The 24,435-nt window shown below is 44.0% G+C and overlaps 3 protein-coding genes across 3 annotated transcripts in view; 1 reads left to right on the forward strand and 2 right to left on the reverse strand.

Moving 5' to 3' along the window:
* Positions 1-179: 179 nt before the first annotated feature.
* Positions 180-19,158, reverse strand: LOC103534368 (photoreceptor outer segment membrane glycoprotein 2). Its single transcript, XM_030452303.1, has 4 exons — positions 18,901-19,158; positions 6,914-7,582; positions 1,902-2,148; positions 180-446 (listed from the first exon to the last, which is right to left on the reverse strand). Exons 2-4 carry the CDS (start codon positions 7,492-7,494, stop codon positions 180-182), a joined length of 1,095 nt encoding a protein of 364 aa, XP_030308163.1. The 5' UTR covers positions 7,495-7,582; positions 18,901-19,158.
* A 1,564-nt stretch (positions 19,159-20,722) lies between these two features.
* Positions 20,723-21,958, reverse strand: LOC115598425 (transcriptional regulatory protein AlgP-like). The gene is made up of 3 exons (XM_030451810.1): positions 21,915-21,958; positions 21,608-21,807; positions 20,723-21,378 (listed from the first exon to the last, which is right to left on the reverse strand). Exons 1-3 carry the CDS (start codon positions 21,956-21,958, stop codon positions 20,723-20,725), a joined length of 900 nt encoding a protein of 299 aa, XP_030307670.1.
* The window catches only part of TTBK2 (tau tubulin kinase 2), a 106,489-nt gene continuing 102,954 nt past the window's right edge, over positions 20,901-24,435 (forward strand). The window contains exon 1 of the mRNA XM_030452582.1: positions 20,901-21,187. The gene's annotated coding sequence lies outside the window, so the exon portion shown is untranslated. The remainder of the gene's footprint in view (positions 21,188-24,435) is intronic.

Genomic DNA, 24,435 nt, shown 5'->3' on the forward strand with positions numbered 1-24,435 from the left:
TACAAATGCCTTCAGCCAAAGAAGTATCAGCAGTTTTGGAGCTGTCACCATTCTGTGGTCTGTTCAGTTGTCCTATCAGTTTCCCTACCTTTTTTTTCCCCACCAGTGAAAAATCTGGTACTCTTAAGACTGAAATACATCAAAGCTACACTTGTGATGTCATTTCCTTGAAGAGTTCCCTAGCTAGGTGCTGGGATAGATTTTGTGGTAACGTTGGTTTTGCCACAGTTTGTGTTCTGAACATCGATGTTGGGATCGTTCATGCCCGAGACAGTGGAGACCTGATTGGCTTTGCCAAGGTTCTTAATGATGCTGATGTTGTATTTGGCAGTTTCCACAAAGCTGTTTTCTAGTAACCAACCATCTGATTCTCCCTCCAGATCTCCTAGCAGAAGGACATTCTTCATTGCTGTTTGTAGGTACCGGACACCAATAAGTACAGAGAGCTGGAAGAAAAGTTAATGGTTAAACAGAGTTGCATTTCCAGCCTCATTCTTACCACTGTCAGCTTTCTGACTTGCCTGTCTACAGGCCTAATAATTCACATTGAGTAAAGCAGATAAATTCAACCCCAGCAATCTATCTATCTATCCACTCTCCTAATTTATTTATTTTTTTTTAAATTAAAATACTGGGGAGAGATTGATTGGTAGTCTCTCTACTCTTCAGGCAGCAATTGTCACTTGCATGTTCTTAGCACATAAATACCTAGAATTACTTGGGAATGCTGCAGCCTCAGAGACTACAACTAATGGATTAAAGAATGGGTGATCAGTTAATGGAAACATCAATCACTAGGAAAAAAAAATTAAATAGTAGTTATTAATTTCTGTGGATTTTTTCCCCCCTTATTTTGATTAAACAGGTGTTACTCTTGAGGGGTCCAATCATTCAAATGTAAGCCATATGTGTCTTTCATGCCAGTGCATTAAAATTAGGAATGATGGCTTAAGTAGTAGAGGCTCAAGTTTAATTTTAGATAAAAACTCCACTTTCATAGTTCCCTTGAATGGAGATGAGCTTGTGCAGCTTGTCAGCATTGAAGGGAGCACAGAGAGCTGGCCCACAGCTTTTGCTTGTGCTACCAGAGCTGCTTTCTGGCACCTCCACCTCACCTACCACCACTTGAGAACTGTTGTTTCAATTACAGGGCTCTTATCTATGGACAAGAACAATAATCAGAAAGCTAAATCTTATTAAAAAGGAAAAACCAATATATTCTAGCCTGTGCCCCTGGGGAGGAGGAGGGTGTGTAAGGTGTCCTTTACCTGCGTATGACAATGTCCAAACAACTTCCTTTCAGGTGCCAGCAGAAAGCCTGTATCTTTGCAGGTGTATATGCTTACCTGAAATATCCTTATTTTAATTGCATAATAAGCAGTCCTGCCTACATCTAAAAGGTGTCCCATGTTTACAAGTGCTGTATGGCAAAGCTGTGTAATGTAAAAGTGAGCCTTTCAGGTATTAATAACCTGCACTTGATCTTTTCCTATAAATAAACCCAGTGTTTTCAGCCAAAGGCCTGCTGACATTTTGCTAAATTCTTTGTTAAAATTGACTCAAAACAATCTTCAGACCTCACTTAGTTTCCCTGCAGTTTGTGTGTATCATCCATAAATGATCCCATAAATGCTTCAGGGAAGGAAATACACCAAAGAAAAAGTTCTGTGAATACATACAATGATCTTTCTCTGGTCTAAATAGTTTTCCTCTTCAGTGAGCTTTGCTTCTGCTCTGGGAGCTTTGAGAAAATTGTTTGAACTACAGGAAATCCTGCAACAGATTTAAGTGCTTGTGGACTTTATACTGAGGCACTTCTACATTACACAGTAGTTGCTTCCCATCCTAGAGAGCAGGAAGACTGCAATAACTCTGACACAGACTTAATTTTTGAGACTTACCTCAAACAGCCAAATGAGCAGTGCTGTGATACCAATGGACCTCATGATGCCCGTGTAGTAATCCAGCAGGGCTTCTCTGCACCCCTTCACCCAGATATTGAGCTCCTCTGTCAGAAAGTCATAGTTGTAGTGAGCACTGTTGTTTGTCAGCTGGTACTGGATGCAGGGCCGGGGAGAGCTGGGGTTGCAGCAGCTGAAGGGGACTCCATCCACCAAGAACTTCCCATCAACGTTGCTCTTCAGACGGCTGCAACAGGACAGGAAGTTTGGGCATTGCAGATCTGCTATCAGGAGATGTTTATTTCTATGGGAGATTTAGTTGTATTTTATTCACCTGATTTTTAGAAAAGGATAAAATGTAAGTCTGCTGCAATGTAGGCCTCTCTAGTGTGATAAAAGGAAAGTGGGAATACATTTCCACCTGGACAAATGGCTTACTGCAGGAAAACTGAAGTGTGGTATCAGCACAGAATCTCACGTGTTTCTTGGCACTGTGCATGCAAGGTGTGTGTTCAGTATTCACTGACACTGAAGCCTTTTTAGGTATATTTGCACTGAAAGGACTAAAGGCAATTTCTGAAGTTGTTGATCTCAGTGTGACCAATGGAAGCTATGGCCCTAGAAATCTGTGTTTCAGTACTCCAGGGCTGATTTTCAGCACAAAATTCCTAATACAAGGACACCTTTGCATGCCACAGGAACCACTGGAAATTGCCTGGCTTCATCTTTGTCCTCATGTGCAATGGCTGATATGGCACATGTTTTGAGATGAATTCACAAGGGATTTTATACTTTTTGTAGCTATATTCTTTGTCAATTTTGAAACTGTATTTAACCTTAAAACTATTAAGTTTTAACCTTGAAACTATTCCTTGCCCTCATTTATAAGAACAGGAAAAAAACAAGTGGGGAGAAAAAGAAAACCAAAAAAATAAGAGGGGAAAAAAATTCATAGGATGGAAAGAGACAAGTGTCAGATTAATCAAGAGCTTCTGGAACAGTTAAATGAATCCTTTGTATCTGTTCTTGTACTACCTATTCTTTAGCTCATGTGTCCTTGTGAGGACTTCTCTTTCAAATACTTTTCCAGAAACTGGAGAGTATATGAGATGTTGGGAGATGCTCTCACACTTTGGGGAAGGAGCCTCTAAGGATTTTATCTGTTTTCATGCTCATTGCAAAAGGCTTATTTCCTGAGACAGCCCCACAGGTCAGCACCACTGCATGTTTCAGTGGATCCCATGCCCTTTAGCCTTTGATAGGGAGCCAGAATATATGAAAAACAACTTCCTCTCAGATACCCAACTTTCACCATTTGTTAGTAGAATTTGTAATATTTTCCAAAACTTATCTATTGGCATTTACAAATCATATTTTCCTGTTCTAAATTAAAGGGAAGGAAGTCATCACAAGAAACTCATCAGGTGAACAGAAGAAGCAGAAACTCTGCAGCTCTTCTGGCATCCCAGGACTAAATACATCTTTTGGAACAAACATAAACTGCTCAGAAGCTCAGTATTTGTGGCTCTGCTGGGGGATGGCAGAACAATTGCCTTCATTGTATTGCTGTTGGCCTGCTAATAACAACCTCCTTCCTTTTTTCCTTTTTTTTTGGGGGGTGGGTGGGTGGTGGTAGTGTCTTGTTTAACATTGCCTCAAAAATATCTTCCCCAAAGATCTCAGGAGGTTCATCTGCTGCCACCTAGGAGTGGGTTAGGCATGAATTCCTCTGCATAAAATCTACCTCTTCACTTTGTGGCCATCATACTCTTGGCAACAGAACTGAACCAGTGCAGAAGAACCCAAATACACCAGTGTGCAAGCAGTGTAACAGGCAAAACCACTCATTGGGCAGGAGACAATGAGGGGAGACAGAGATTTACAGCATGGGAGATTTGTAAGCAGGAGGAGAAAAGAAACCTTACAGAGGGCTCAGGAGGGGAAGGCCAGTTTGTTGTGAAAGAGAAACTTTTACCTGGGCCAGCAAAATGCCCTCTGTATTTCAGTGACATGATCCAAATACAGTACAGCATCTAAAATGGTTACATTGCCATCTCTTGAGCTAGGCCTTAAGCTTCTCTCTTGATCTCAAGCATCAATTCTGTTCTTTTTTTTTTTTTTAGTTCCTGCTGCATGCTCTAAAGAAGACTCTTATTCCTGATGCCAAGCACAACTTGGGTTACATCCCCCTGCCATCATGTTTTCTCTAATAGCTGCAAATTAAAGAATTGTTTATCTTGGTACTTTCAGAAGGGAAGAGCTGAGGGAGCAAGACATTCACTGCTATTTGTTGTTGCAATTCAAAGCTTTTATGTTGTTGTAAGGCAAAAGTTGCTTTTGAGACTATAAAAAGATGGTTTTTACTCAGCCAGAGCAGTGATAGGTTTGTAGCAATGTAACCTGCCTCATCCTCCTACCATTCCCATTGATTCTCTCATTTCTTGTCATATTGTGGTGTTGGCCATGCATAGAATAGAAGGGGAGGGGATTATGAATGAAGATTATGAAATTCAGTTGTGCAAAACTCACACCTGAGCTGACAGTGTCATTTCTCACCTGCTTTGCCTCTTAATCCACCCAGGACTAGCTGACATACAATAGAAGATGAAACCAAGAAAAAGATTTGGTTCCTTCTCCATCCTTTCTGCAAGTTACCACCTGGAATTTGCTTCTCCTGTTTTCATACCAAATGTCTCACTAACAGATTTGTGGAAATGGAAGTATGATTTTGTTATAAGCACCAACTTGGATTCTAGCAACCAAGATGGCATCATCCAATTTATGTACAGTAAAAGAAGTTCTGCAGTGTAATTTCTTCTGCCACACAGACTTCACTTCACTGGCATCTTCTGCCTACATAGGGCACAATTTAACTGACAATGTATTTTTAAAATAAAGGTAGAGCAGCACTGGTGACCCTGTAGAAGAAAAGAGAGTTTAGCTAAGACCCTGGGTAAAACTCTACTGGTTCTGCATCTCTCACAGAAATAAAAGGGAATATATTTTCATTGTGCCCTCAAAATAAGATACTAGTCAAGTTTCTGAGGATCATTTTTCTCGTCATGTCACTTTTTAGTGTAGAATTAGGATTTAAGCAACCTCTTGGGTCAGTCTGCTTTGTGTCACTGTTGCTTTTCCAACTTCTTCCTCAAGAGCACTTGCTCCAAAGCTTGCTTCATTCCCCCAGGCAACTGCCTGGCACGTGGTGACACTTCTTGTCCATATTCTCCTGTCCTCTGGTTTATTTGCAGCTCTGTATTTAGGCTTTGCAATGATGGCAGTTTCAAGATGTGAATTCTTTGAAAACAAGAGCCTTGGCCTCCCTTTCCCTGGCTTTATTGTCACTGAGTCTTGAGTTAAACAAAACAGAACACTTGACAAAAGCCAGCCAAGCTTTTTGTGGGCATCTTTCTCAGGATTAGATGGCTACTCCACTCTCATCAGTGAAGACACTTTTTCAGCTTTAGAAGGATTATTCTATATTGGATTGTCTACTTTTAAGAATATGAACTTTTCTATTGTCTTGTAAGAATTACCAAACTCTTACTTTTGAGCATATAGTTTCACAATTGCTACATATGTTGAAGCATCATGAAAAAAAAAAACAAAACTGCCTCAATTTTTAAGGGGTTTTCTCCTTTTTAAGCAGTCTACATGCTATTGGCTGTTTCTTGCATCTGGATATATAGATTTGAGCCTGGGTTTGAAAAGTCTTGAAGGATGAAGATCTTTCAGTGTTTAGAATTGACTGTTTGGAATTGATCCTTTTTTTCTTTCTGTTCATTCATTATAATTGCAATTTTGAAGTGGCTAATTTAACACAGTAAGAAAGGAAAGCCAAACCTTTCCTTTGCTTAGCATCCTTAAAAAGTTAGCAAAAGGCAACTTTTATAGAATCATAGAATCATAGAATCCTAGGGGTTGGAAGGGACCTCGAAAGATCATCTAGTCCAACCCCCCCTGCCAGAGCAGGGCCACCTAGAGCACTTCGCATAGGAACGTGTCCAGACGGGTTTTGAATGTCTCCAGTGAAGGAGACTCCACGACCCCCCTGGGCAGCCTGTTCCAGGGCTCTGTCACCCTTACAGGAAAAAAATTTTTCCGGATATTCAACTTGAACCTCCTGTGCTCCAATTTACACCCATTACCCCTTGTCCTATCACTGGTCACCACTGAGAAGAGCCTAACTCCATCTCCCTGACACTCACTCCTTACATATTTGAAAACATTGATGAGGTCACCCCTCAGTCTCCTTTTCTCCAAACTAAAGAGACCCAGCTCCCTCAGCCTTTCCTCATAAGGGAGATGTTCCACTCCCTTCATCATCTTAGTAGCTCTGCGCTGGACTCTTTCAAGCACTTCCCTGTCCTTCTTGAACTGAGGGGCCCAGAACTGGACACAATACTCCAGGTGCGGCCTCACCAATGCAGAATAGAGGGGGAGGAGAACCTCTCTTGACCTACTAACCACACCCTTTCTAATGCACCCCAGGATGCCATTGGCCTTCTTGGCCACAAGGGCACATTGCTGGCTCATGGTCATCCTCTTGTCTACCAGGACCCCCAGGTCTCTTTCACCTACACTGCTCTCCAGCAGGTCAGCCCCCAACCTATACTGGGACATTGTGTTGTTCTTCCCCAAATGCAAAACTCTACACTTCCCCTTGTTGAATTTCATCATGTTTCTCTCTGCCCAACTCTCCAGCCTGTCTAAGTCTCTCTGAATGGCAGCACAGCCTTCTGGTGTGTCAGCCACTCCTCCCAGCTTAGTGTCATCAGCAAACTTGCTGAGGGTACACTCTATACCCTCATCCAAGTCGTTGATGAAGATATTGAACAACACCGGTCCCAGTACCGACCCCTGAGGGGTGCATAGTTAGCATATTTTGTAATGTGGTCATTCTACAGGCTTTTGATTAAGAGACAAGGGTCCAGAGAAAACTAGTATCTACTTTGCCTTCTTGAATGTTGGTTTGGTTTGTTTTTTTTTTGTAGTGACAAGCAAATACTTACTCCACAACTTCCTTGGAAGCCATATTCAGATAACGAGGAGATACCCACTGTATTTCAAACCAGTCTCTAAAGCCATTGTTTCCACAGCACTGGAACCCAATTTGTAACATATCCACTGTTTTCTTTAAGAAACATCTTCCAGGTATGTCTGTGTCCTTATAGAACTTGATAGCATCCTTCAGCCCCAGATAGAGAGACTCCTCCAGCTCGTTCCTCATGGTGTAGCACATGAGAGCACCCACCAGGATGCAGAAGGTAAAGCAGAAGGTACACACGATGTAAGGGAGCATAACAAGTTTCCACCGAGAGAACTTGTTGCCATCTGAGCAGTCATAGCAGATTTTGCCACCCAGAAAGTTGATGATGCATGCTATGACTCCTACAGAGATCAGCAAGTTGGGGACAGAGTTAATGTCCCCTTTTGCCATCACTTCATTGCGCTTCTTGATCTCTATTTTCAGAAAGAGGCCGAGGCTGAAGAGAATGACCCCGCTCACTACAGAAACCCAGTTGAGGATCCATAAGATCTGAGCCAATTTGTCCCTCCTTGTTTTGGTGAATTTGACTTTGAGCACAGCCATAGTCAGATCAGCATTAGGAAGAGGAGTGGAGGTCAAGCAAAGCTCCTAAGCTGATTAGAAGCATGGATCCCAGGCATGCAGGAGACATCTGAAGAAGAGAGAGAGAGAGATTACTGTCTGTTTGGGTATTTATAGAGACTACAGTAAGCTTCCTGTGCAGCCTCACGCACTCTGAGACCTGCCAAGGGTTTGCCCCAGGGAAATGCATGGTTTAAGTTTCCTGTATTGTGAGAGACATAAGGAAATTCCTCTAAGGACAGACTACAGCAATTACAAAGAAGTGAAGAGTAGCACCAATGGACTCTGAATTCCTGTGGAGTTTTGTCCTGAAAGCAACTTCTAGTGCAGATTTCCTGATGTGTAGAAGTGATCTGCTCTGCTGTCTGTCACTCCATGAGACTCGTGGTGACCTTCCCTTGTACTCAGTGCCCATGTTTTCTTGATGATTCTAGGAATCTGTAATTCTTAGATTGTGTAATTGTCAGATTACCAGGCTGGTGAAGGGACTCGAGCACAGACCCTATGAGGAGAGGCTGAGGGAGCTGGGGGTGTTCAGCCTGGAGAAGAGGAGGCTCAGGGGAGACCTCATCACTCTCTACAACTCCCTGAAAGGAGGTTGGAGCCAGGGGGGGGTTGGGCTCTTTTCCCGGGCAACTCTCAGCAAGACAAGAGGGCAGGGTCTCAAGTTGTGCCAGGGGAGGTTTAGGTTGGAGATTAGAAAGAATTTCTTTCTGGAGAGGGTGATCAGACATTGGAATGGGCTGCCCAGGGAAGTAGTGGATTCTCCGTGTCTGGAGATATTTCAAAAGAGCCTGGATGTGGCACTGAGTGCCATGGTCTAGCAACCGCAACGGAGGTTCAAGGGTTGGACTTGATGATCTCTGAGGTCCCTTCCAACCCAGCCAATTCTATGATTCTATGAAATACATGTACATATTTACATATTTACATATTTATATATTTAGAAAATACCTCAAAATTGTTCAGCACACAAATAATTACGGTGTCAGTGGGAACACTCAACTTGCCAGACATCTTTTGCTTTAAAGTGAGGAAAAATTTTAACCAGTTCTTCCTTTACTAACAATTCATCTACTCAAGAGGCACTGGTGATTTGGGAAGATGTAAATTTGAGACTTTCTGTCATATTCTAGCCATAAAGGAATTTGAATCTGAACTCCATAAGCGAGGATACATTCAGTCTTCTGGAGCTGTTCTCATATGGCTTCCTCAGCCATTTTCAAACACTGGTTAAAAAAATGAAAAATGAGCACTGGTGGCTGCCTGTAGAGAAACAAGATAAAGCAGGTGCCTTGAGTTGCCAAAGAGTGGGTGTGTGTCCACCTGTGCCTGGTTAGGGCAGGGCCCCTATTACCAGGGGGCCAATAAAGGTGGGACACACACCCACAGAAGGCACCTCAGTTCACTCTGGTGCGAGGCATGGAGAGGCCAGCAGCTCGTCGAGCCTCTGGAGCAAGAAAGGCTCCTCCTGCTACACTTCTACCCTGGAAGCGCTGTGTGGTGGCTGGAGTCCTGGAAGAGACCAGCAGCTCGTCGAGCTTCAGGAGCAAGAATGGCTCCTCCCGCTACAGCTGCCCCTGGCTGTCACTGTTTTTCCCAAAGGATCTCTGGGACAGCTTTGCTTCTGAAACTTTTGAGTGCATTGAGGCTGGGACAGAACAACTTGCCCACTCTATTCCCCAACTTCTACATGGACATTTCTCTTGAGATTGTTTCTTCCTGTGCTAACAGTTTGCTGAATTTATTTTAGATAATGAGAAGATTCTCTTCCCATCATGATGAATTTTTAAAATCCACTATAACATTATTCTTTCCCTAACTGTTCAATGAAGTATTGAATATATTTATTAGTGTAAGATGTTTTGCAACCCAGGTACTGCTGCATAGCAGCATTGTTTTTGAGCACCATGAAGAAAGTTCTTCCAGCTGAAAGAACTGAAGTGCAGTTTAAGAGCTGAAAGTGTCATTTTCTTGCTCTGCAATAGGTACCTGGTCTTCTCCAAGCTGTGTGTGGCAGTGGGCTCCTGTAACCCACAAACACTCCTAGTATTTCAGTGTAACTAACACCTCTGTGAAGCTCTGTGAAACACACCTCATGAGCCCCTCCAGAGTTATGAAGCATAATCACAAACTTTTTTCCCCAGCTCTGAGAGAGCAAGCTAGATTTTTATTCTATAAGGGGAGCAACATTTCTTTCAGCAGAAGCTCTACACATGTGGAAATCTCTCCTGTATTACTGACACTGTTCTTAATACATCCTTGTCTAACTCACTTCAAACACAGCTTCCACCACCATACAGTAGCTTTTTGCTTCCAAGATGCCACCTCTCTATTCCTTTGCTGTGAAACTTCCCTGACTGCATAGCAAGACACAGCTTGGCTATTTATTTGTTTGCATCTAACATTTACTTACGAGATACAAATTGTCTGAAGGAGCTTGGCAAACCACATTTCATCTTACTGGTTTCACTGAAATCTGCTATTTTAGCTAAACACACATTCCTACCTGTGATTTACTGCAGAAGAAAGCACTAACCTGCTTCAGAGGACTGAACAGGATCTTGAAACTGGTAACTTGCTGAGTACCAGGGAGAAAATACCTGGATCAGGCATCCTGAGGAACGCTGCAGTATTGATTTCCTGGTGTCTGTGGAGTTCTTCTGTCTTTACACTGACTCACCAGTGGAGATGGAAAAAAAGACTTCAGCCCTCCTGCCAATGCTAATCTCTCGTTCATCTCTAATCACAGCTAAGAGATTTATTTCAAGGTTCTTATTCCAACAGGTTAAATCCTTCAAAACAGGCCAACTAACTGAGTGACAACTAAGATTTCACCAACAAAATGGATTTATAGTAACTTCTTCTACCTTTTCACTCACCTCCTGACGTTTGGGCTGGTAAGCAACAATTCTTCAATACTTTCTAATGTTTTCATTGGTTCTTAATTGTTCTTAATTTGTTCTTAACAATGAATATTTGTCCAAGAGAGCGAAGAATAGTGAAATAATAATAATAACAATGAATAATAATAATGAAACTTTGGGGAAGAGAAATCTGTCTCACACAATCATAATACACAGTCACCATTATGTGCCTTACCCACGTTTTGTTGCTTTTGGTGGAATTGTCTGTCCTGTGTAATGTCTGTGACCAGGAAAGGAATTAAAGTAACCATAGTCAACTGGATCATCATTTATGACTCTGTCCTGGTTTCACTGGGACAGGATCACAGTCCAGCCATGGAGGACAGACCATTAGTATCCCTGAGGCAGCTGACTGATGGTGACACCCAGGGATGTCCCACACCACTTACCTAATGCTGATTACAAGGTAGGAGCTGTGCTGAGGGTGGGGAGTTCCCTTTCCTGGGGCTCCTCCCTCCTGCCCTGCTGCTGCCCCTGCTGCTCCAGGGAACTGGGCTGAGGATAAGCTTATGCAACCCATCCTGATTCTCCTCCTTGGCTGGAGAGGGATCACTCAGTGAGAGATCAAAATGCTTCAGTTCAACACTGAATATGGGATAGAAGGAGATCACACATTCTGGTTTGGAAAGTGTCTTGGTTTAGTGGTCAGAGCAAACCAAAACCCAAAGGACAGAACTGCTCCTTGTTACCCCCTCCACCCTCCCAGGGGAAGAGAAAAAGGGAACAAGGAAGAGAGACTTGAAGTTAGAACTGGAGCAGGTTTAATGGAACAGGGAAGGGTCTGCAACATGTGGGGTGGGGAACAAATATATACAAAACCCAACCTCGATGATTGCTGAGCTAAGTATCTGAGGTCCCTTGGGGCAGAGCTGACCTGGGAAAAGGGTCTCTGGTTCTTCCCAGCACCCAGTGGACTTGTGTCCTGGGTGCTGATGACAAAGAGCAGGAGCCTCTCTCCCGAGACCTCTGGGTGGAGAAAGCAGCAAGGAAGAAGAGAGCAGGAAAGGGGGAGACTTCTGCCACAGAGTATGGCAAGGGGTGGGAACACTGATCCCTCTCTGTTCTGCCCTCTGGATCCCCCAGGGTCCTGAACAGCAGCACCCTCTCCCTAGGTCCTCAGATTGGTACCACAACATTAGCCCGTGGCCCCTCAAACCATAGGGGGAAGCTTTCCAGGTTTGAGAACAAATCTAGTAGAAACCTCTGTCCTAGACTTGGAAAAGCTTTTTATCCCAAGCAAAAGATGTCTCTGGCACTTCTGAGCCCAGCATGTAGCAGCCTGTGGGATGAAAACCAGTGGGCTGAACTGGAAACAGCAGTGGTAACGAGCTTATATCAATAGTTGATCAAGTTTGTGGTGATGTTGGTACCAAATCTGCATCACAAGCTAAGTCTACAGGGTCCATAATGCATCAGCACAGCAGAGTGCATTGAGCACACACAAGTGAGTACAAGGGACCCTTTTCCCAGGGACTGTAATGCTCATGGATATTCCCAGGAGCATAAACTGTCCTTCCCCAGGAAATGATGAGCAGTAAACCAAACCCAGGATGTTGCTGTGATTCTAACTCTGTGTTCTGGGAACAAAAATCACAGAATCATAAAATGGAATGTGTCTGCTCACCTCATTTATGGTCTCGTGCTTTCATAAAGATGGACAGCCTTTTGTGTGCATCAGTTTTATAATGCTTATTTTCAGGGAAAGGTGAAAGAATAGTTATCAGTGCACCTCAGTCTATCAAAGTCTTGAGTAAAGCAGAGACTGGAATATCTAACTACAATATTTTAAGAAGAAAAAAGCATTCAGACCTGTTCACTTCCCAGTAATGTCAGACATCACTGCATGGAAGAGGGAGGCTCAGAACTGGCAGTGTCACTCTGCCTCCATGGGATGAGAAGCCCCAAGGAAATGCCCTGAAAGGAAAAAGTCACACAATGAAATTCTCTCCCTTTTCAGTTTTTCTGGTACAGTCAAACTCATAATTAATGTTTAATGCTGAAAGCTCCATTCAACAATGTATCATCTATACTGTATGATATATATGATATATACTAAACACTCACTTCCCAGATGTGGGGGAATTTGTCCCTGGAGCAATTCAGTTGCTAGCTTCCTGCTAGCAACTTGAGTTCAGAGAAATATCATTTACCATACCTGCATCTTTTAAAATAGTGTTTGAAACAGGGCTTCCAGGTTTCTATCTTGCCTGAATGCTGATGTACAGCACAACCAGGAAACTTCAGATCAGGAGCATTTATGATACATCTGGGACCTGTTGGAGCTACTGCAGATGAACCACACAAATTCCTGCCTGTGATCACACATACCCCAGCTGCAGGAAGTCCTGTGCATATGGATCATCCATGTTTTGGACTTGTGGTACTCGTGCAGACCACGAGAGATCTGTTATAATGTGAGATCTGTTATAATGTGATCATTTGTGTACACATCAACTCTATGGAGCAGACCCAGTGGGTTTACTCTGTTCCTTATGGTCAGCACAAATACAGGTATTGGCCTGGGATTTTTGAGCTGGGATGAGATATATTAACAATCCTGGGCAAATGCCTTAAGTTCTTTATGTGAAAATCCCCCCATCTGTGGAACTCCAGACGTGTGTTACAAGTATGAGAACACGTTATCATCCCAGACACCTCCTCGAAGAAAAAGGCACCTTCCCTGTTGCTGCTTTGCAGTGTAAACTGAGTATTTGCATGCAGGAAAGCAAGCAAGCAGAAGATGGCAGTGCTGCTGTATGTAGTTTTGCTTACAAAGCAAAGTAAGTTTTCTTTTATTTGTGTTAAGAGATTTTAGAGGTCGCTGACACAGTTAGTGGCAGCTTAGGAATGCTTCACTGTAAGAAATAACTTAAATCCAATCTTAATACAATTAGAAGACAATGCTGCTTTGTTCCATCTCTTGTTCCATCTCCTATTGGAAAACTGGTTCAGCTGCAAAGTTAATATTAAAAGCTGAATTATTCAGAAATTACTTTTGGTTTATGACAACCTATAACCAACCATGATGAACTTTCTTACAGACCTGTGGTAAACCTGGAGACCATAACGATAGAGTAGCATCCTGTTACTCAGGAGGAGTGGTTGTACATCTGGGTCTGCAATCTATCACCCAGTGGTATAGAAAGAGAACACAAATTTCCCTGCTAACAGTGGGGATTGCTGTGCTGGGGCTTTGGATCTGAAGGAGGTAAATTTAACAGATGTTTGGCCAATTACTTATCTGTTCAGTACTGTTCATGTATGGGTCCACAAGCAAGGACAGATGTGTTCCAAATTTGCCTAATTAAATAGGTGGTTGGGATGACACATACTGCAAAATGTAATTTTACATCTAGTTTACAGAAATTAATATTTTATTCTTTTATTTGGATGGCTTTCAGTTTCATCTTAATTAACAGTATGACCACTAATGCTAAGGTATTTTGGAGTATGGGACTAAAATGAGAGGCACTCCTTGTCTGACACAAGCACATCCTACACCACCTTTCTGTAACATGTCAGTGCTTCAGAGGGAGAGTCAATATTCATTAAGAGATTCTCACCAGATCCATGTTAATGAGAAGAGGGCAGGGAAAGGGAATTCAGACCATATGCAGCTTGTTTGCTATTCTAAAGTTGTGAACCACAGGGTAGATACCAGGAGGAGTAACTTCTTAGGTAACTAGAAACAACTTGGTGTTTGCAGAATATTCATCTCTCAGTTACATTATTGAACCTTTAGGAAGGAAGTATAGTGGTATTCAGATGATTATGGTTGGTTTAGCTAGATACCCAATTTAAGCCATATTTGACATGCTTGAGTGTGGGAAAACAGTCTGTGGAGGCTTAAGGATTCCATGTGCACATCAATATGATTGTATGAAATCCTTTATTAACAACTTGCACTCACTTATATAGAGAAGTCTTGTTTACACCATCTTATCATGCAGGTGGCTTTGTATTCCAATTCCAATGTATCCCATTCTCAGGGAACCATCTTCTCACATAATTATTTTCCTCTTCTGTTGCCAATTAAGTTATCTCTTTCCCATTAGCTCATTCTCAGAAAGCCTCTAACTAGGCCTCAATAACCATTAACCCAATGTGGCCTAAGGTGAAGTAAGTCAGGATTGCTCACAACCTGGATATTTCTGAACTGTTTCCCCAACACTTGAGGAATTGCAGAGCTGGAGAGGGAATGTCAAAACTCAAAAGCAAGAAGTAATTCAAAAGTACTGAGTTTGTGCATTAGGATGCCACAAAGCTTAAGTACTCCACACCTTGAGTACTGTGTTCAGTTCCGGGCCCCTCAGTTCAAGAAGGATATTGAGGTCCTGGAACAGGTCCAAAGGAGGGCAACCAGGCTGGTGAAGAGACTCGAACACAGATCCTATGAGGAGAGGCTGAGAGAGCTGGGGGTGTTGAGGCTGGAGAAGAGGAGGCTCAGGGGAGACCTCATCACTCTCTACAACTCCCTGAAAGGAGGTTGGAGCCAGGGGGGGTTGGGCTCTTTTCCCAGGCAACTCTCAGTAAGACAAGAGGGCAGGGTCTCAAGTTGTGCCAGGGGAGGTTTAGGTTGGATTTTAGGAAGAATTTCTTTATGGAGAGGGTGATCAGACATTGGAACGGGCTGCCTGGGGAGGTGGTGGACTCTTCGTCCCTGGAGACATTTAAAAAGCGACTCGATATGGCACTCAGTGCCATAGTCTAGTGACTGTGGCGGTAGTTGATCAAGGGTTGGACTCGATGATCTCTGAGGTCCCTTCCAACCCAGCCTATTCTATGAGTCTATGATTATTGCAAGCTAAGTCAATTATGTTTTACAACTACAGCTATACACTGTACTACAGTTGTACCAGAAGACTCATGGTACTGTGTTCCATGAAAAAAAACACCTCATTTAATTTCCTGAATAACATCACAGAAAAAGAAGCATTAACATTTAATTTTTTAATTAAAATTTTCATTTTTAGGTATGTAAAGGTTATAAGGATGCTGAAGCCAATCTCGGGGAAAGAAACCAAAATCATAGCAGACTTGCATGAACTCCACTGCACATGTGCTGGCAGCCTTCAGAGCTCCTGTATATTCCAGGAAACACCACACAGGTACCAATCAAGCTCTGATTTCAATCCATAGGAGCTGTACTGTCCATAACCTCTGAGTCATCCACTCCTGACTCATGGTGAGTCATTACAAATGGAAAACTAAGGCACAGAAATAGTGTGTTCACCCTCAAACCAAGCCCAGCAGCTTATGGTGAAGCTGGAAAATGAATCTGCATGTAAAAATGTTGGTAACCTGCTCTTGATAATCTCGGCTGTAATGTTTTTCTTGAAGACTAAAATCCATTTTTATGACTTTCTTCATAGACCATGCAGCAATCTGGCTTTTCACCTTTGTGCCTGATGGGCTGTTATCAGCACACCAAGAGGCTTTTTGCAGAATGGAATTACACACGTCTTAGGAGGGCTCCCAACTAAATTATGAGGTAAAATTTCCTTTTTCTATTCCATATCTCAAAGCATCAAAACTGTGGTGCACTGTACTGCCAATTAACCCTTCTTCCCCCAGCAAAGCAGTCAGACACACACTCTTGCATTGCTCCCTGAAGATACCTCCTATCCTAACCAGAAGTCCTGTTCTCACCTTGTTATATACCTTATGCTCATCCTGTTTTTCACTCTCTAGATACCATTTGAACTAAACAATATTAGGATACCTTCAAAGGAATTTGAGTTTCTTTTAAAAAGAATAGAGGTGTTACAAAAGAAAAAAAAAAGAAGTGTGTGTGGGGAAACCCAAACTTACAAAGTATCTGAAGCTGTCAAATAGATAAAAACCAGCACCTAGACACAGTGCTCTTAAAGCTCTTCTGAAATAAATCCAGGATCACCCTGTCCCTTCAGTAGTGACTTCAAGCTTATTGACACTCTGGTGATCTGTGAAAAAACCCTAAAGGAACTCGTCTCCTCAGCATAGGGAAAACTGATGGAGAGAGCTGAAAATAATGTTCAGGTCATTTTAAGGTTGCACAGAGGCAGGAAATACATTCATTTGGTGATAGGAGGAGAAATAATGAGAGAAATAATTAGTTTAGTGAGAATAGGGCAGCAGCTCATGGAAAAGTTTGATTTCCACCAAAAAAGTACTTTTAAAAGAGGATGGCAAATACTGGGTAGGATCCTTGTAGGGTCCTTCCTTGGAAAAAGGGCTGAACTAGATGTCTTAAGGTCTGTGATTCCTCATTTGCTAGGAACTGGATACCTGTGCAGACAGCTGCAAAACTCCCATCTTTGGATGTACTGCCCCATCTTTGATCAATACTTCTTTTCCTCATTGACTTTTGCCTGAAACACGAGCCCCAAATGTGTTTTACTTTTCAATGAGACAGTGTTTCCACTTTTGGAAGTAAGAGACAAAAGTTTCTGCTAATACAGAAATTCTGACTTCAGAAAAGATAAATTGGCAGATAACTGCTTTCAATACTTGTTCTTCTACATCCTAAGGTGAAATTCACCTCTTGGCAAGATCAAAACCTTTGTTGATGCAAGTAATGATTTTTCCCTACAATCTTAATAATTTATTTATAAAAGTAACCTTTTTGGCATGACACATGGTAGAAATGTTAATTTCAGTGTGTTTCTCAGGAATAATGAAAGTAATGTAATAGCTTTAAGCAGGAATATTTAGGGATGCCATTTACAGGCAGAGACAAGCAAAATGTACATATGTACACTCACCTTCCAGAAAATATTTATAGTAGGAATAGACCCAGAGATCTGCAACAAATGGGAGTTAGAAGCTCCTCTTCTTTCCCCTTTTCTTTCAACAGAAGTACCTATAAACTAACCTTGCCAGATTAACTCATAGCCACAACAGAATTAAATGTTTATCTGTGCTGGGTGACCATACATATGCTTGCAAGAACTTCCTGGTTTTATAGGAGGACCCAGGATGCTCATTATTATTCCATGCAGATACAGAGGTGGCTCTTCATCCACCTAGGTTTCATATATTGATTCAAAGGCTGAAAACCAAACTTCCATACAAAAAATGCATTTATATCAGAACATTAAAAAGTGCCCTGTGAGGCCCAACCAGTTATCCACCTGGCCCTCAAGTCTGTCTTTAGCAATACCACAATTAGATCCCATTTAGAGGCACTTTTTACAGTTAATCCCCCTTTTCCTTACCCTGCATCCCAAACTGTTGTTAATGTTACAGAAAACCAGGTAATTCCAAGACAAAACCAGATACAGCAACACAATACGATTGGTTAAAACAACAAGGTGATAGTTACACTCCAAAAAGTAGCATCATTTCAGATGGAGTTTGCCAACTAGAACCAACTTGAACAAAGGGCACAGGACACTTTTTGGCTCAAGGGAACTATTTCCAGGTCCAATCAGCACTATGCATCTAAAGTGCAACTACCCATAGTAGTGCCAAAAATCTAGAGCAGCTTGATTCCATAGTTACGTGGAGATTTTAATGTGTGGTGTTTTGTGTTTCTTTCTTGTGGTGAAGCTATTTTGCAGCTTTGCACCGAGGGAGGAAAGGCTGGTATCTGCTCTATTTACCACCACCTTTCAATCAGAAATAGTAGAACAAAAAGCCTTGAAGAACCTCTTGGTGTATATCTGGAGCAGTGAATTAAAAAACATTGGATCTTCTCTGTAAAGAACCCCTGCACTGAAGTGAACAGAGATTTTCCTTTTGAGAAGACTCTGTTTTAGTTTAATTATTCCCTGCTTGCCTTTTACCACCCAGGTTTTATGTGCTTATGAAGAGTCCATGGTAATTTGAAGACTAATATATAGCTGGAACTTCAAAACTAACCCAATGTGAAAGAGTATTGGGTGTTTTCAAGCTTGCAGCATGCATGCTTACAGTATGCTGACTTGTATTCATGATGTGATTTCCCTGACACTGTGCCTGACAATGCAGTTGTATGAGATAATTAATTAACCTGTGTAGCTACAAAGTGATTAAAGAAACTACATCTCTTGGATTAGCAATGTTAAACAAGCAAACCAGGTCAACAAGTTTCTTAAGACCTTTCCATTCTCTTTAATTGAATCAGGAAAGTTTCCTGAAGAATTATACACCTCAGGCAATATGTTGATTATTTGAGGAACAATATTATTCACAGATAAATTCATATTCATGAGTTACACTTAGCACACAGCAAGTTTTGCTTGCATAGCTTAAAACAAGGTGATTAGGCAAACAAACCTATTTGTTTATAGTAGCTATTAGGCACAGGCCTATCACAGAATTGTCCCCCTTTGAAATGTTTTGAGAAAGGTAATTCCAGCATTTTCCATCTAAGAAATTGCAAATATCAAGTGTAAGCAAAACTCATAACTCCATTTACTAGCTGGGAAAAAGATGTACAATTAAAAAAAAAAAAAATTCCATTCACTAAATGAACATTTCTTCATAATACCATACATACCCCTATCACCAGTGCTGTAACCTCACTGCTACTACTGGTGGTCCCACTGCTTGCTGTACTTCACTTTGAATGGAGCAGCACCTGAAGGAAGCTGATGTTGAGGGTGTCACAGCTGTTTGGGCTCACTGGTAGGCTGTGTTCCCAGCTCCTGCTGCTGGGGAACTTATTTGTAAGCTGGAAGCACCAAGATGTCACTACACATAAAGCAGAGGGAGGAGATACTGCTTTCTAACCTTACCCTTTGACTACAACCTCCTTGTGATGAACGAAGCTTAAATTATTCACACTATCAACATCTTGCCTGTCTGAGATTAGGGAAAGAAAAGCTTTTTGCACAAGGGGAAGATGTTTACTGATTTTATACGAGCTGCTGCGAGCACCTCAAATCCATGGATTGACAGGAAGCTGAACATGAGCCAGCAGTGTGCCCAGGTGGCCAAGAAGGCCAATGGCATCCTGGGCTGGATCAGGAACAGCGTGGCCAGCAGGTCCAGGGAAGGGATTCTGCCCCTGTGCTCAGCTCTGGTGAGGCCACACCTCGAGTACTGTGTCCAGTTCTGGGCCCCTCAGTTCAGGAAGGAGATTGAGGTCCTGGAGCAGGTCCAGAGAAGAGCAAGGAGGCTGTGAAGAGATCCAGCACAAGTCCTGTGAGGAAGGGCTGAGGGAGCTGGGGGTGTTGAGGCTGGAGGAGGCTCAGGGGAGACCTCATCACTCTCTCCAACTCCCTGAAAGGAGGTTGGAGCGAGGGGGGGGTCGGTCTCTTTTCCCAGGCAACTCTCAGCAAGACAAGAGGGCAGGGTCTCAAGTTGTGCCAGGGGAGGTTTAGGTTGGAGATTCGAAAGAATTTCTTTCTGGAGAGGGTGATCAGCCATTGGAATGGGCTGCCCAGGGAAGTAGTGGATTCTCTGTGTCTGGAGATATTTCAAAAGAGCCTGGATGTAGCACTCAGTGCCATGGGCTGGGAACTGCAGCAGGAGTGGATCAAGGGGTGGACCTGATGATCTCTGAGGTCCCTTCCAACCCAGCCCATTCTATGATCCTTCCCCCAGAACAGCTCTCCCCGAGCGGCAGGTCTGGGATCCAGCCTCTCTGGGTTGACACCGTGGCCTCCGAAGGAGCCCCGGGGGCTGTTGTCCGACGGTTCCCCCCGAAGAGCTCCTACCCCAGGAGCTGTCGAGCCCTGCCCGCCCGAGCTTCAGCCTTTCCCCCCCCCCCCCAAAGGCCACGCTGGGTACATCAACCCCTCCCTCACTACTGCGACAGCGCGGACCCCCGGATGACAGCCCCTCCTGTGTCCGCGTTTGACACCTCGGGAGTCTCAAGTCCCTGAGGCGACACAAGGGTCCGGCCTGGCCCAGCCCCGCACCTCCCTCCCCCTGCTCTGTCATTCCTCATCCCGCTCGTCCCGCAGGGCTACGGCCTGGGCCTAGACGGGCCCCGAGCCATCTGCCCCCCTTTTCGGTGCGGAGAGGCCCGGAGATGCTGCGGTGGAGGTCAGTACCGCAGGGAGGACGCAGCCCTCCCCCGGAGCAGAGCGGGCGCTGCAGCGGGGAAACCGCCCGGCGGCCAGCACCGTGTGGCCAGCCCGGATCCCCGTCACGGGCGCTGCCCGACAACCCCTCAGAACTTGGTCGAAAAGCGGCGTGCGGCGGTCCCCGCCACGGCTGCGGGGGAACTACAGCGCCCGGCACACACCTCGGCCCCGAGGCTGCGCGGGGGCGGCGGCGATCGGGACTCACCGCCCCTCAACCAACCCCGCACACAGCGTCCGCGTCCCGGTGCGCCCGCCTCCGGGACCCTAATTGATAGCGCTGGCAGCCAGTCACCGGCAGGGCTCTCCGGGGGCTGCCCAATCGCCGCTGCGGAAAGAGGGTGGCGGGAGGTGCCCTAGAGGACAGCGGTTCCGTGGCGCCGCCGCTGAGGAAGGGCGAGCGCGGGGGCGGGCGGCGGGGGCTGCTGCGGGGATGGCGGCAGCGGTGGCTGCGAGGGGGTTAACTCCTGTGGGAAGGGCCGCGGGCTCCTCCGTAACCCCCTGAGTCTCCTCCGCGCTGTGCGCAGCCGTACCCCTCCCCGCGGGCGGGCGGGCCGGCGCCGTCCCGGCACTGCAGTCGCCATAGAGACCGCGCCGCACGCCATGGGGCGGAGGCTGGGCCGGGGGCCGCCGCTCTAGCCTACCCCCCTCCTCATAACCCTCCCTTTTCGCGCTCCGCGCTCCGCAGGGATTCGCCGCTCTAGCCGCGAACAGCCGCCTCGAGGAGCCGCCGCCTCCGCCTCGGCCCCGTTCCAGGTGAGCAGACGCGGCGGCCGCCGGGCGGAGGTGTCCCCGGGGGCGCTCCCGCCGCCTGAGCCCTGCGCGGCCCTCGGGCTCTGCCGCCTCAGCCGTTCCGCCCGCAGCGGTTGCTGTGGGACCCGCGTCGTTCTTCCTCTCCCCGCGGGAGAAGGAGTTCGCCGGGCGCCGGAGCTCCGGGGAGCCGTGGCCTGCCCCGAGGAAGGGTTGTTGGAACGGAGCGGGTGTCGCGGGGAGGACAGGGCGATCCTTGCCGTGGAGTTAAGGTCAGCGTGTCTGGCGGGCTCCGGCGGCGGTCATCGCCGCCCCGGCCTCTACGGAGAATTTCAATTTATAGGCACGAGATTTATTATTATTATTATTATTATTTGTTTTTTTTTTTTTTGTCCCTCCCACTTGCTGCAAGAAGGCAAGCGGTACCGCTGTTTACGTGTTCTAGTGGCGAAACATCCCTGGTTTTAAAATAGCTGCGTCTGTGTTCCCAGTTCTTCACCGTGGCGTGCGTGGAAGGGATGCATCCGTGGGCAAGGCTGGATGGGGAGTCAGTCTGCCGTCTATCGCGCTGAGTGCTGGAGCCATTAGCAGCAGTTGCATCAATATGTGAATACAGATACGCCTGGCTAGGCCGCAGATGCACTCACTACAGGGGTAATAGTAAACCTCCAGGTTTTCAAACCGCTGCTATAGATCCTTTCGGCTTCAAGGAAAAGGAAATGGGGGGAAGCACCTTGTTCCTAGGTGCTCGGATGATCTCTGGAGCTGCAGCTGCATCCTTGTACTTCTGTTGTCAGGCTAGAGCAAATGCAATGAAAGGAAGAAGCTCAGTTTCTCCCCCCCCTGTGTGAGCCAGAGCAGTTGGGAATAACTGGTAGTGTGAACGGGGATGTTTTTGCAAATATTAATATTAATATGTTATTCTGGTGGGGGAGGGCAGCCAAAGATGGACACAAAGGAAAGACCCTAACTATTGCCCAGCCTTTTGAGAACCTTCTACTGTATTTATAATTAAGATGGAAAGGACTGTAGAAAATAAGCTATGAAATAGGTTGTAATGGCTATCTTAGCCTTTATTTGCAGAACCAGTTCAGTTTCAGCTTAAATGCTCTGAACTGGTAAGCTATATTGACAGAAAGGTTAAGAGCCCTAAAATAAAGCATACTCTTTCTTTTAAAAATCACATTAGCCTGAAAGTGAGTGATTAGTTTCCAGGCTGTGGTTCTGGAAAAACTGAGTAGAATTTTTATACGTTCTGCATAGTTTATGTCATGCCTCTTGAACACATGCTGTGCTTGTAGATGTATTAGTTCATTTTAGCTGTTATATCAGGGAAAGAAAAAGATTATTTTACTGTTCTTGTTTGGTTTTGCACATTTTTTTTTTCTTTTAAATCTTAATGAAGTGAACTCGTGGTACAAAGATACCCATAATTTTTGTTATGTGTTAAACTGCACAGTACTTCACTGATGAGGATTCCTTTGTTTTACAGTGTGAATTACATTTAACAACAGTACTACAACTTTCTCAACTTCCTAAACAAGAAGTATGCATCTTAACATTTGCTTGGCTTGTCAAAAAGAGCACAAATGGGGAATTTGACTATAGTAGTATGTATCCATTAATCAAAAGTTATTTTGAAAGTAGTGCATCAAGGTAACATAGTTTAAAAAACCTGAAGATGGATTCAGTTCTCTCTGACAGGTACTCTTTTGATTCTCTGGTATATTTCTGATGTACTGTTATGCCCTTTAAGTTCCCCATCTTTTTAAACTTGATGATGGGGTAAGAATAAGAAGAGCAAACTGAGCAATAGGAATATCATGACATAGGTTAGATTTAGAGCAGTCACTCAGCAGCTGCGTGCTGCAGGGTCTGTTACCTCTAACATCATGAATCCCAGAGAGGCTTTTCCAGTGCAACTGATTAAATCAAGAAAGAGATTTTTGAGTATGACGGAAGAGAGATGTGAGTGGAATTTTCCCTCTTCAAACCTGATCTCTAAATGATGGGTGCCTACCAGTTCTAGGTATATGTGTACAGAAGGTTAAACGTTTGTCTCGTTGGGGGAAGTTGCACTCTGTGGTACATTAATATACTGCTGTGTTTTCTGAGTTAGCTAAGATTGGTTTGTTTAGTGGGAATGAATTGATGCTCTACAACAGAGACTGACAGTTTCTGTGTGTTCCTGTGTGCTGCGTTGTCTCTTTCTCCTGCTCTGGGAAAGCATTACACAAAGCCTTTGTGTTTGGCCAGAGGGGAGGAGAAACAGCTGCCTTTTCAGTACACCAGGACTGGTAGTGGTCTCACAGGGATGTTTTGTTGTATGTGGACCAGCCACTGTCCTTCCTTCCTCGTTCTCATTGTTAAAGCACTCTCTCCTAAGCAAAGAAACCTGAGCTTCAGTTGTTTGATCTCGGAGAGCAGTGTGTGGTGCCATGGATCTAGCAGATCAGTCTGATGGGCCAATAGATGAAGTATAAAAGGGTGAAAAATTAAAACACTCAAAACTGACTAAATGCACAGTGTGCATTAAGGAATACAAGAGCAGCAGATCATGTTGTGTTTAAAAATTACTTGGTATCAACTTGATTTCTTGTCTGCGATTAGGATGAGGGAAACCTGTTTGAATGCTTAATCTTTTACTAGTTTTTCTTCTATTTAACAGCTTAGCATTTAGGCTACTTAAATGGAAACACTTAAACGTGTTAACTTTAGGAAGAGTGGGAGGAGAGCATACAACCCAATGGATCAGTTCCATTTTTCTGCTTTTCATGCCCAGGTAGAGTCCCTACATGGTGGTACTGTGTTCTGTGTCACATGGGGGTACAGTAAAAGTTGACATCCCTCTCTTCATTGGAGAAATTGAATGCTATACAACATGGCTTTTAGTAACTGTATCTTGAATGTTCTTACAAATTGTCTTTTTTGAAAATATCCTTTCATTTACTTATCCTTTACATCTTTATTATATTTATAAAATTTTAGAGCTGGATTTTAGGTTTTTTTCTCTTCAGTGCTAGATGTTTAGTATGCTTTTGAAGGCATCTGGTAACTCAGAGCTTTTTGTTTTTTGTTTTTTGTTTTTTGTTTTTTTTTTAAAGCTGATTATGAAATTGAGGTGCTAATCTGGGCAATTAAAATTTGCAGTCTGTTTGTCTCTGTATTAGCTTATGGGTCACTAATCTTGAAACCTAAGTAGTGGAAGACTCAACCAATAAAGTCTGACCTTTTGATGCTTCATCTCCTGATCT

Source organism: Calypte anna, chromosome 5A (assembly GCF_003957555.1).
Source record: "Calypte anna isolate BGI_N300 chromosome 5A, bCalAnn1_v1.p, whole genome shotgun sequence".
Lineage (NCBI taxonomy): Eukaryota > Metazoa > Chordata > Aves > Apodiformes > Trochilidae > Calypte > Calypte anna.

Coding starts and splice junctions, on each gene's coding strand:
- LOC115598425 (XM_030451810.1), bottom strand. CDS start 21,958: ATGCAGCTGCAGCTCCAGAGATCATCCGAGCACCTAGGAACAAG. Junction 21,808..21,914: donor TCCGAGCACCTAGGAACAAG/GTGCTTCCCCCC, acceptor TCTGCGGCCTAG/CCAGGCGTATCTGTATTCAC. Junction 21,379..21,607: donor ACTAGAACACGTAAACAGCG/GTACCGCTTGCC, acceptor TCCTCGGGGCAG/GCCACGGCTCCCCGGAGCTC.
- LOC103534368 (XM_030452303.1), bottom strand. CDS start 7,494: ATGGCTGTGCTCAAAGTCAAATTCACCAAAACAAGGAGGGACAAATTG. Junction 2,149..6,913: donor GCTTCCAAGGAAGTTGTGGA/GTAAGTATTTGC, acceptor GTCCTGTTGCAG/CCGTCTGAAGAGCAACGTTG. Junction 447..1,901: donor TGCTCATTTGGCTGTTTGAG/GTAAGTCTCAAA, acceptor CTTTTCTTCCAG/CTCTCTGTACTTATTGGTGT.